General features: G+C 37.0%; 1 protein-coding gene across 1 annotated transcript in view; it reads right to left on the bottom strand.

The window, feature by feature from the left end:
- NRG3 (neuregulin 3) overlaps positions 1-6,366 on the bottom strand; it is a 394,400-nt gene extending 388,034 nt beyond the window's left edge. Inside the window, exon 1 of the mRNA XM_054515517.1 lies at positions 6,303-6,366. Within this exon, the coding sequence (XP_054371492.1) occupies positions 6,303-6,354 (52 nt within the window). The 5' untranslated portion in view covers positions 6,355-6,366. The remainder of the gene's footprint in view (positions 1-6,302) is intronic.
- Between the last annotated feature and the right edge of the window lie 6,995 nt (positions 6,367-13,361).

Below are 13,361 nucleotides of genomic sequence, written 5' to 3'. Positions count from 1 at the left end.
GTGTTAAGGTGACGACAGCTGCTTTTTACTGATTCTTTCATTCTAAACCTGAAGTATCAAGATCTATTTCCTGAAATTAATCTGCTTTTAACAGATTTAGGGATAGTTGTTTTCCTGACTTTGTTTTCTGGGGCCAAATCATGAATACTTTCAGGCTTAAGATGAGGAGTTTTTGTGGGTTGTTAATTTTTTGTTGTTAAAGTAATTATTAAGTAATCTACATACAAAACTAGAATTTCAGTAAGAATTCATGTACTACTTTATAATCGCCTATCAACATTACATCTTAACACCTCAAACAAGATCAATACTCATTTTGTTAAACTACCATTTGAAACAGAAAAACAACATTTTCAATTTCAGATGGAAAACTGCTGCGGTGGGATTCAAATGACTTGTCCAGGACTGAAGAGAAAATCTGTGGTGCAAGCAGGAAAGCCCTGACTCTTACTCTAGTGCCTTCACAGCAGCATCCTAATTCATTCCAACTAAAAAAGAAAAGAAATTGCCATGTCCATGTATGTGAACACAAATGTACTCATGCAGTGGGTGCAAAGCTGGAAATTTTGCTGATATTTTTATATCCAAAAGTGTGATGTTACATATCACATCAGAGATGTTCTCTATTCAGATCTAGTGACAGTAGCAAATCTCAATAATTTCAGTGGTATGCTTTGAAATAATTACACATGGATATCAAAATAATTCAAAAAAAGGCCGAAGTTTCTCTATCAGAAAAGCACATTTAATATTATGCAAATCCTACCACTACTGTCTTTCTTTACAGCACATACCTTGCTCAAAAGCAAGGGAAAGCAGGGACTAAGGCCAAGTCAGGATGCGTGTGCTCCAAATATGTTCCTCTAGCTAGAAAATAAAAGCTTCTTATGACTAGATTACATAATGCTTCATCATAAATCCTCATAAACACTTCAGTCACCTTTTCTTCAAATGGGTTTATGCTACTGGCTTGACAATTACTGCTTCTGCTCTTTTGCACAATATGAACAAACCACAAGGTCAAAGCTGTCTCCTGAATAATGACGTAAATTACTTTCTACATGCCAAAGGTGGTTATCTGAGTGAGCTGGAAATTTATAAAGAACACCAAAAAACCCTCTTAGGGCACTTAGGGATACAAATCTCACCAGACTGTACAAATATTTCCATCCCAGAACTTCTTCATTCTGCTACTAACTTGGTTCCAAACACAAGTGAGGAGAATTCCTGTTGGATGTGACCTCAGGAGGTCCTGGAGTGTTTGTTCCTGCTGAAAGCAGGGTCAGCTGAGAGGAGCTCAGCAGCTCCAAGGTGCCAAACCCTCCTCTGGCTTCCACAGTTACCATGAACAGACAAAACAGCTGGAACTCTCACAGGTAAACTTGATTCCTTTCCTACCATCAGCACCACCTATTACTGCAGACATTGCAAATATACACCATGGACCTTTCAGTTTAAACTTTGAATAAACTTAGTACAGATGGAACAAAAAGATTTTAAAGTTAGTTTCTTCTGACTTTCAATGTTATACATTTGTTCACCTCTGATAGCAGAATGTATGTTTTTCCTATTCTGCAGCAGAAATGCAAATAGACAGTGAAGTATAGACAAGGTTCCAGCTATTCATAAGCTAGTTACATTACAAACAAATCCTGATATTTCCAAAAGGGTGGTTCTGAGTGTGGATACTGTAAAGATATTGAAAAAAAAGCATAATTACTGCAAAGTAATTTTAAATATTATTATAAACCTATAAGTGCTATTTTGAGAAACACTACTTCCTTTTAGATTAATCTTACATTTGTATAATATTTGAAATTAATGAATCATACATAATAATGGGAAAATATTTGACTTCTCTGATATGTATTTCTGTTTAGTCAGCAAGAAATGATTCAGATGTTAAATGATGAATGATTGCTCTATCTACAGTCCCATGTTCTTTTACAGACTTCTTCTCATGCTGGGCTTCCCTACATCAGACTGGTAATTTAAATCTGAAATTGTTCAGGTTAACTACAGTTTTTTTTAACATTTACCAACAACAGCCATACTTTGCCAAAGTACCAAGTCAAACTTGACACACTTTAAAAGATCATTCTGTATTGAAAGTTACTGACTGATAACTACTGTGAAGCACTGTTTTAACTTGATAGCATAACATGCTGAAAAATGGTGAGGGCCACCACTGTTTTTTAGGAAAAAACATAGTTTGAAGGTTAAGAGCTCTCATCCTCTTCCTATATTGGAGGAAAATTATTACCATATTTTTTTACTCAAAGTGAAAAAAATAACATTGTGAATTCCAAATCACAAAAACGTTGCTTGACTTTTTAAAAATAAAAACAGCTCCTCATTCCAGCTCAGAACTGCTTCTGCTGGCTAAGCAGTTGGTGTTGGAGAGCAGGCACAGCTCTTACCTTTTAATTCCCCACTATTCATACCTAAAAGATGATGCATGACATCCATAGCACTGACAGGATTTGAACTATGGGAAACTTCAGCCAGTTATGTTGACATTAATCACCTAAATCTGGCTTTGAGCATTCCTTACAGGAGCACAGTGGGAGTGGAATGAGGGCTGGAATGGGTCTGACCTAAACAGAGGCCACTGGTGTGGAGGGCGTTTGTCACTGCCACTGCTGGGTGATCTGTTGTGCTTCCTGTGATTTGCTCTGGAGCAGTTGTTTTCCTTTCTGGAAAAAGATGCCCCATACAAAAAGAATCTCATACCTTTGTAAAACACCAAATAGGGCTTTTCTCATTGCAACTCCTGTGCAAAGCAGCTCTGAATTTTATATACATGCATTACTGCCTGCAGGCACCACAGGACTCCAGGACAGTAATAAGATATACATAGAGGATATAGGAAAGTCCATATTCTGTTTATAATCCAACTTAAAAGGAGTTAGAGTGAGATGAAGAGGAAGAATCAGAATCAGTTGATACTTTTTTAATACAGGGATGACATGGCAACCTCTAAAGAGTGGTGTGATTAGTCTGGTATCCATTATATAAGAGTAGAGATTTGAATTTATAAGGAGATTTGAATATTAGCTTAAGGAAAAAAAAACCAAAATGAACAAACAAATTCCCAGACTTTATGCAAATTAAACAAATTTCATCTATTATAATAACAGTTTTCCATGTACCTATCACCTGGTCTATAGGACTAATGCACAGAGAATTATACAGGCAAGTGAAGCACAGCACACAGCTAAATGATAACAGTAAACTAGAAAATCAGTATTGCAATTGCAAAAATAGTTATCTATTCACTGCACAGAAAAACTGCTATTTGTCCACTGAGTGAATTTTACCTCATAGCTCCTAAGACAGAAGAGAATCACAGAACTTTCTGCATTTGCTTCACAATCATACTTCTAATGTGGCATACAAACAGCTGAAATGTAACTAAAATTTATTCAATCTGTTTAAACTGCAGGGAAAATCATTCCATCATGCTAAGAACTAACAAGCTACAAAGGAAAAAGATGCACAGTAATCACAGCAAGTGACCATATTACTTTTTGTAATAATGGTTTGTGCTGAGTGTTCATTTGGACTTAAGCCAAATTGGAAGGCATATTTATATATAAATTTTATACTTCCCAGAACATCTTCAGATAACTTTATATTGATTTAAATTAGAGTAAGTTTCATTTTAACATGTTGAATTTAAAAATTCTGAAAACACCTTTGGTTTTGGAACTATGTTCCTATCTTGTCTTCAATTTATCTTCCAGGTACAAAACACACCTGAAGATTGAATGAATTAGGCATTAATTCCCTAGTTATGAATGTTCAGAACTGACAGTTTTGGTTATACTTGCACACTCATCCTGCTGTTGGATAGCAGGGATTCTGTGTTTCCATTTTGTTAGACCTAGGATTGCCCCTTAGAACCACAAAGTCATTTAAGTTGGAAAAGACTCCTAAGATCCTCGAGTCCAAAACTTCCAAGCCCACCCCTAAAGTGTGCCCCTCAGTGACACACCTACAGGTCATTTAAATACCTCCAGGGATGTTGTGTGCCAAAATTACATCTGAACATAAATGACTTGAATCTAGTGAATAATACCATCATGTTGACTTAAAGGCTGTAAATGACATAATTGAGAACAGGAGAATATTTCCCACTGTGGGCCCACTGACAAGAGAGGCCAGCACAGCAGGCAGAGAAGGAAGCAGTGCTTAGCCATTAGGGAGACTAATGGGGGAGATACAGTCTGATAAATGTACAAACAGCTCACATTCATTGCTGCATTCATGTATGCATAAACTACAGTGTGAGATGCAAGCTGAGGAAAACATGCTTAGAAATTAAACATACCTTTTGTTGAGAAGAATCTGAAGGCATATTAGAGAGAGTGTGATGATAGAAGAAGGGGAATTACTGAGAGCTAAATAACCTACTGAGTACTGTACTTTTAACCATATTCAGCTTGATTTATTTAAGGACAGGTTTGGTTGCATGATGCTTAGATTCATGGTGTGAGAGCTAGAATAACCTGGTTTTACCTTACCAATATTTGGCTCAGTACAATATTCCTTATGCTGGTTAGCTGGATTTTTAACAACCTCATCTGACACAGCCAGGAGATGGATTTGAAGGGAATGACGGCTGCCAGCAAGCCCAGCTTCAGGCTCTCTGACATGGCTCTGTTCTGTGTATGCTGCTGGAGCTGCACTGGTTTGCTTGGGTTTACTTTAAACCTGACAACACAGCCAGGCAGACTGAGCCTTTGTGCTTTCCAAGGTGTGAAAATTGCTCCCAAACTTTTTTGGGCATATGTTATTTTCTTCAGGAAAACATAAAAGGAAGAAAACTACAAATGTTTGCTTACTCGATGTAAAGCTCCACCCTTGTCTGCAGAATTAGGCTCCCATATGTTTTCCTTTCTGAAGTATTTTTTATGGCAATAATACCAGAAACAAAATAAGAGTTAAAGTTAAAAATGTTGTCACTATCCAAATGAATATGAAATTTCATAAATATTATGGCTTGTGCTATAGCACTTCAAAAATACTTTAAACAGATGGGCTAGTGAGACTGCCATTCATGCTTTAGCAGTCAAGAGGCATGTTTAAACTGCTGGTTGAAATACAATATAAAGCACATTTGTGTAGTGTCAGAAAAAAAGGCTTGTTTGTTAAGAAATCACAAATAATAAAAAAAAGTAAGTGGATGATGTAATATTTTATATAACTGTAATTTCTTGATAAGAGAACAGTGGTCCAAGAAAAAAAAAATAATGCTATGTTGTAGAAGTAAAAGAAGCAAAACAGAAAAGAATCTTGTTTCTCTGAATAAAGTATCACAGTATTTTTCAAATAACTATCTGGATAAAAGGCTGAAAGCTGCGAGTTTTGTATACTCCTCTACACCAGAAAAGCACAATAAAACCCCTAGAAACCAGCTGGGGAAAAAATATTTTCTTCAAGTGACAGCAGTCTAATGGAGATAAAGAATGAGGATAAGAATTTTAATCTATATTTTAATGAAGATAAAGGTGACAGATAAAGGAAGAGGAGAAGGAGGATTGTGTTCTGTATCTTTCCCTGTGATTTGAGATAGTCTCTTGCTGGAAGGACATTAGTTAACCTGAATGGTCACACTCCAGAACTTCACTATATAACAAATTCCCCAAAGTAATCTGCTTTATATCATCATCTTTTAAATGCTAAAAATTAATCATTTAAAAATATCCTACAGGTCACTTTGATTTTCTAGTGAAGATTTCTGTTCATATATAAGCTCCACAATGATAACAGTAACACAAGTACACAAAGGTAACAGTATATGAGCAAAAACACTAACTGTAAATTATATAATGATACAGAATTCAGTTTTAACTCCCAAATCTAAAGGAATCATTTTGTATAGGGCACAAAAGGATCCTAGTACAGGTTATGGAAGGGAACAGAGAAGGCAGAGCTGCCTCTGAGAAGGAAAAGCTACTCTTGGGAACTAGAAAAACCAAACATAATGTCAGTTCTCCCATTCCCAGCAGGTGAAACAGAGAAAGCCGAGCTCCTCTGTTGTTCCTTGAAGCCCTGTAAGAGATAAACCTTACACTCCACCTATCTGCACAAGGATGTAAACTGAGCTTAGATAAGATCTCCCCCAAGACTTGGTAATCATTCCTGCTTGGGTCCATTATCTGAGCAGAAAAACACATCTCTTCAGTCTCAACAATGAACAATAGCCTAAAGTCAGATTCTAATCTTACAGGTTGGCATTCACAAGTGTTAACAGATGATTCCAGGACACAAGTATATTCATTGGCTATGCAACTCACTTTTTTGTTGAGTCAAAACAAGTTGAGGTGAATACATCTCTCCCAGCTGCATCTGGAAACACTGTTAGGAGCTCGGAGAACTTGGATTCCTTCGCCTTCTCCTTTCCATACCTGATCCTTATTCTGTAAGAGAGTGATAAAAGAAATGAAAAGTAGAGAATTTGTATCACTATTAGAAAGTGATCTCTGCTCAACGTAGCAGAGTAAAGACAGTCAAGACCAATTATTCTAGAAACAAAACTAATGCATAGAAAATACAAGTGACTTGTGGGTGTGTTAGGCATGAGGGGCCACTCACCATCCCTTATTTAAGGTACTTCCCTAATTTATAGGCTATTATTTAATCAAGTCTTTGCAGGGTCTATTGCTTGCTTTTATATGCTTTGAGCAAACTAATGTTTGGAATTTTTGCATGAGATATGTGAGAGCAGTACTTCACTCGAACTCCAATGCAGCAATGAGGTATTGGGTATCCTGTCATTTATTCTCAGACCTGCTGCTCATGTGCTATGCTACCCATATGAACAAGATCAAATGAGGGTGTGAGAGAAAAATCTGTAAAAATAGCTGTGAAATAGATCGATCACAAATAGGTTTAGGCTTATTTTTCATTTTTACCACACTTTTTTTTGTCCCAGACTCAGATACAGGGAATTCTTTCCCTTCTCCCCAAGCCCAATAAGCTGGGATCTCTACAGGAATCATTAAAGTTCAGCTGTTATTTTCCCACTAATGGCTGTACTGGACTATATCAGAAGGAGAAAAACTCCACGAAACACCCTTTCAGGAAGACACTTAAAAATAGAAATTCTAAGTTCTAACTATAATGAGTGACAGAGAGCAGAGCTGGGTGATGCAGGCAGAGGGGATAGCAGCAGCCATAACTCTAACTTTGCTGCCATTAATGTTTATGTTGTGTATGAAGTGGTTTACCAACACGCTCATGGACTGGCATAATGTGCAAGCACAAGATTTATTCCTTCATGCAGCAGCTGTGGGAGAACACAACCACAAATGGATGTTTCAGTAGAGACAGTTTCAAAATAGAGAGATTTATCTTGACAAGTAGAGAACTGCAATAAAATATGTATTATTTGGTGGAATTATTGGTGAATGCATTATCCTGTCAACATTTAACTGCTATAATCAACTTAAATAATCAAAGCTGCCCCAGAGTTTTTATTGTTTAACATTAATTTGGGAATAATTTATAATTTCACTTACATTTGCATCAATGTAAATGGAACTAATAAGTTAAACCTCAAAGTTAAACCTCCTGGTTTCCTATGTGAAACAAGGAACTTAACACACCTCAACACTGACATGCCTACTCTGCAGGCCGTGCATTCTTATACAGACAGGCTGCACTTCAAACCAGCAGATGACACCAAAATGCTTGGGCTCACTACCTGTGCAGTTTAGGCTATCCATGCTCGCAATGACCCCGTGATAATGACTTTGCTAATTAGGGATAGGGAGTGCTGGTAGGTATCTTTGGTCCTTGTCTCACCTGAAGTCACTCTGGAAGGTGGCTTGCTGTGACTGGCTCACTCACCTCTTTGCAGAGGTGTTATTAGCATCTCTTTGTGACCTATCCTGCTCTGTATGCTTCATTAGTCTGATTGTTCCATTCAGGCATAAACTGCTGATTTTTGGATTAGCTGCTTTTGTCTGTTAATCTGCCCTTGACTCACAGACTGAAATGTTTTAGCAGTGGAATTCTGAAGCATTTCAACAGTTGTTCCTGAACCTTAGTGAGTGCCTTTGGAAAAACCTGCATGCTTTGCCAAGACCTGGGGGTATTTGTAGACTCTCTGTATGTGCACCAAGTAGTACATAATATGTATAAATGCATTCCTTAGATAGAGGCAAATTCAGCCTAACTGTGGTGTTCTCAGGTAATTATGTAGATCTCATATTGAAAGCAATAGCCTGAGATCTTTTGACTCTTTATAGAACTGAGAAAAGCTGTGGCTGAATATATCAGAATTCCCTGCATGAAAAAACTCCACCCCATATATTGGTACAAGCTCTTACACTGCTTTCAGCAGCAAATTCTGGCTTGTAGGGGATTCTGCCTTGCTTATCCTTTGACTAGTGGGGGCATACAACAGCTGCAAAGAAATGAGGAAAATAAGGTTTAGCCACAACTTTATTGCAGAAAGATGGGGAAATTAGCATGTAGAATGGTGAAGACAAGAGGGTGCTACCTACACTATGATTTTGATGCCACTCAAGGCGATGACATCTGCATCATTGTTGAGAAGAGAGAGAGAGAGAGAACAAGAATCCATGTAAGCTCTGAGGCTCCCTGGGGGCAGGTACATCCAGCTGAATATTTAATGTGTGTTCAGCACAGCTACTGGGACAGCAGTGTGTGGCTTGACAAGTGCAGGCACACAGTGTGGCATGTCCTCAATGACAGATCAGGCAAATTAAGAAAAACACCAAGGGTTTGACTGGATACCATCAATAGCTGGATTCATTCTGTGTTTTGTGTCAGAATGTCCAAGTGGGAAAGAAAAATATGCACTTAAATATATTGCTGATGGTTTAATTGCTGAAACTTGCTACTCCATCCCTACTCAGTTGTAATAATGATCAGGGCATGGAGCATTACTTGAAGAATTAATGGCCACCTGAGGTTAACAGCCCACAGCTAAACATTGAGCCTTCAGCTTTCTCAGCTAGTCATTAATCCCCAGGAATTGTCCTGTGACTCCATCATTACTTCTAATTTAAAAATTGTATTTTTTCCTTTTAATTTTCTTTTCACAAAATGAAAGTACTCAATTAGACTTTGTCATTAAATCACATCTGCATTGATTACCTAGGAAAAAAATTACAAGAACAAAATTAAATTTGCCTATTTAATCATTGAATCCTGATTAAATATTTGTTATAAACATTTCATTGCAATTAAGGTCGCATAAAAAATGCATATAAGGCAAAGAATGGTATGCAATTCAAAGATGTAACATGTCCAGACTCCCTGCTTCTATTTACTTCCTCTATTCCTTACTGAACAATGCACTGCATTTGTGAGAAACTTCACAAATTCTTTTCAGCATCACAGGACTATTAATACATAACAGTAGCTAGAAAACTACACTAATGTTTCACTGATCTGATAGTGAAATCAATTTAAATCACAGTGATGAAGATATTCCTAAAAGAACCACATGATCACATAATTACTTTCATTTTCATATGTTAGATAAAGAATCAAAGAAAACGCCTAGGTCAGATTTCAGACAGTGATCCAAACTCTCCAAATTTCTCTCTAGAAGTTGGTGGCCATCAGCAAAACCCCATTTTTGTCCATGAGTCTGGTGGGATTCCATAGGATTCCAAATGCATCTAGAGATGTATGGCACTGTGGTTAAATGAGTCTCTGGCTCAGGCCCTGTGCAGACACAGAGAGGACACTGTACCCTACAGCACTGTGTGCTGAAACTCTGCGTTCTGAATTCAAGGGAAATCAGCTCCCTGACATTGTGATTTTGTACTGAACTTCAGCAGGAAGTCCAAAGCTCACAGGGATAATTATCAGCTTAGTACCTGCTGAAAGGCACCTGCCATGCTAACACACAGACGCACTAACAGAGGAAAAACCTTCTTCAAAGTTTTGAATAACCACAGTATATGAGCACTGACCACCTTCCCTTGTGCGTGTGTGACCACAGCCAGGTGGAGAACCCAGCTAGTGGCTGCTCAGAGCTGGAGAACTGAGCCTGCAAACCAGACTGGGACACACAGACAAAGGGCTTTGGGTCAGTGGCTGCTGTAGGTCGTGTATAACCTGATTTGCTGTGGGAGAGTTTCATTTCTCTCTCTGCTATATGCCAAACATCCCATGTCCCCTTCACTCCCAGTCACAACATTCCCGATTTCCTCCAAGTCCCATTTCCCCTGCTGGATTTAGTGAACAGGTCTGGGCATTGGATCTGAAGTGAAGAAGATCTTGATAAGATTCCTGCCCACCATAGAGGAAATGATCTCTACTGGTTTGTTTTTTTGGTACGCAAATGGTCGTAGAAAATAATATACAAATATATTTGAGAACACTAATTTAAAATAACAATGAAAGTTTAAAGATTTTTTTCCTTTCGGTCTCATTTCAGTTTCTCTAATATGAAAGCAGATGGAGCAGCACAAAACCAACATCTAATCCTAAAATATACCTAAAAATTTTCAGGTTTTCTGAATGTTTCATTGCTCCTTCCAAGTCTTCCAAAATCTCCCTGCTTACTTTCAGAGTGTCTATATTTAGACTGTAGAGGTCATACCAAAGGCCTCATCTTTTTAGCACCTTTTACTTAATCCCAGCAATAATATGAATTATTTAAATAAGAAGGCAGACATATTTGGTCACTTCCATGGTTGTGCTATTAAATTAAGTAGAATAATTTCAGCGGGAATATTTTTAATGAAATTGCATTCACCCTTTTTGCTGTCAAAAAATGGACCACAAGAAGTATTTCAGCTTTGAGACACTGGGTGGTGTTAGTGAAGTAACAGGGAGGTTATCTGGAGATGTAACCATCTTGCAGCTGCCAGGTGGTGTCCAACAGAACCAACTGCTATACAGAGCTGCTGAATTTTTACCAGGTAAGTGCCCCATTGCACACGGTGGTTTTGTGTATTCAGATGGCATGAGGGAATGATATATGCATATTTGAGCCCATAAAAAATATATTGAATAATCAGCATGTTCTTTGTATTATCTCTCAGACACTAAATTATAAATTATACATGTAGAAACATCTTTATATCAAAAACTCCCCATCCAATAAAAGCAAAAAAACCCTGCTGAAAGAACCCTAACAAAAAAAAACCTTTACATAGCCCAACATAAGAAAGGCTATTGTAATGCCTGAATTTATTTAAGAATAATAATAAAAGACATCAACATTTGCAGTTCTTAAATATAACATTTTTTAGATTGAATTATGGATTCCAGTTTCATTTTACAACACTGCAAACCTATTAAGGATATAATTGGATATCACATGAAAAATTGGACATCACATGAAAAAAACCCACTGATCAAGACTTTGGGTTTGTTCATTTTTCCAAAAAAAAAAAGGAATGGCTACCATAAGTAAAATTATGGGATTCATTTTTAGCTGCAGTAGGTGGAGTGGAGTGAAGTGAACCAAGGCAAAACAAAAATCCAAACCTCCAAATCTTACTCCTGAAGAGAGAACGGGGGAAACTTTCATGGGCACATATGGTCTCATCTGAAAGAGCACTTCCCACACTAACTTCCCACTAGTACTTTATGAAACATTGGTTCAAAACTGATTCAAAAGAAGGATGACCTGGTGAGTCACCAGTATCATTTAAGGAAACCTAAGAAATACCTTCAAGACCTCTTGCCCTGCTGTTTGATCTCATCCCATTTATAAAATCACAGTCCAAGACTGCATATATTTATTCAAATACATGAGTAGATTTAAAAAAAAATATTCTGTATGGAAAGAACTTCTTCCACATTTATTATGGAAGCAGCTGAGAACTCTTTATTCTCCAGTCTTTGCAAGTAAAACCATAGTAATTTCTAGGTTTATCACTGCCACCTTCTGAAACACTGAAATGCTGTGGTTTCATTATAATTACCAAGCCTAGTTACACGTTACTAACACAGCAAGTGTTTACTCTAAATAGAGCTCCTCCTTGTTAAAACCAAGTTTATCAATCTGTGCATGTTTTTAGCTTTTACCACAGAGCAGGGTTAGAGGGAAGCTCTTGCAATTTAGCATGATCAGCCATTTGTGAAGGGTACCTATTTCTCAAACTTCACCATTAGTCATTATTTTGTAAATAGATGAGGACCTATGAGTGTTTAAAATGAAATTTACACATTAAACCACTCAAGATGATCTTTAATTTCTTTAATAAATTAATTCAGTGCTAATGAAGGGTGAAAGACTGACTGAATCAGTCGTTAATTTAACCTTTCCCTCTTGAGAAGATCAGTGAGCTACCACTTCTCAAAAGGGTATGTCAGAGGAACAAGTCATTTTATAATAACTCAGTGAAATGTATAAACATGGTAGCATTTAGAAAATGCATTAGCAAGAAATTTACTGAACCACCTTCAGGTTATTAGAATAACTAATTAATTAGCCTTCCTAATGCCATATGGACATCAACCACAAACATTTTAGGGAGATTCAAATTTGAAACTATTTTAACAATTATAATTTTTTAAACGACTATAAGTAAATTTTGCTTTTCAAGAGGAAATTTAAGAGCTCCAAGCAAGCTTAACCTATGTAAATAAAGCAATATGTGTACCAGTTTCTTGTAGAAGGTTTTAGAAAAAAGAAGGAAAAAAAAACCAAACAAAAACCTCAGGGTAGCATAGTAATAAATATAAACCAGCCTGACCAAAAAGAAAGAAAACAAGCAGCAGTAGGACAGTAAGCCCAGCTGGAGAAAGCTTCACCTACATTATAAATTCAGATTCAATTCCAGTCCATTCTTGCCCTTTTTTTTAAATTTTTTTTTTAATTCTCTTATCTTATAGACTTGGATTTCTACTAGCAACCTGTAAAAAGCCATTCTAGAGAATACACAGAATACTTCAAACATTTGGCTATATTTTCTAGGACAGACTTGATTATTGAATGCTTGGGAGTTGCAAGGCACTGAAGACTATTTTTTGTCTTCCATGACAGTTTTCCAGAGCACACTGGAAGGCAACTTTATTGCACACTCTAACAGGAACTGAGTTCCCAGTATCACAGCACTGGCAGCAAAAGTCATATTTGTATAGATAATTCAGCATATGCAACTACAAGAAGGTAAAAAGTGCTTACAACTCAGTATCATCTGAGGCTAAAGCAAAACAATGTGAACCTAAACCAAGGAATCAAGTGATAGTCTTAATCCTCCTGCTGAACAGCATTTCTGGGGCAATGGCCTACACATTTGCTTAAATTCAATTTTGGCACAGGAAACGTCTAAAATACATTCTTTTCAAAGAAGCTCTATACTTTTGCTTTTCAACATTGAAAGATATGTTTGGTTTGATTTGATTTCTGATTATAT

The sequence above is a fragment of the Molothrus ater genome, chromosome 8, assembly GCF_012460135.2.
Source record: "Molothrus ater isolate BHLD 08-10-18 breed brown headed cowbird chromosome 8, BPBGC_Mater_1.1, whole genome shotgun sequence".
NCBI classification, from domain to species: domain Eukaryota; kingdom Metazoa; phylum Chordata; class Aves; order Passeriformes; family Icteridae; genus Molothrus; species Molothrus ater.
The sequence above is the reverse complement of the archived record's forward strand: the minus strand, read 5'-3'. Positions and strand labels throughout refer to the sequence as shown.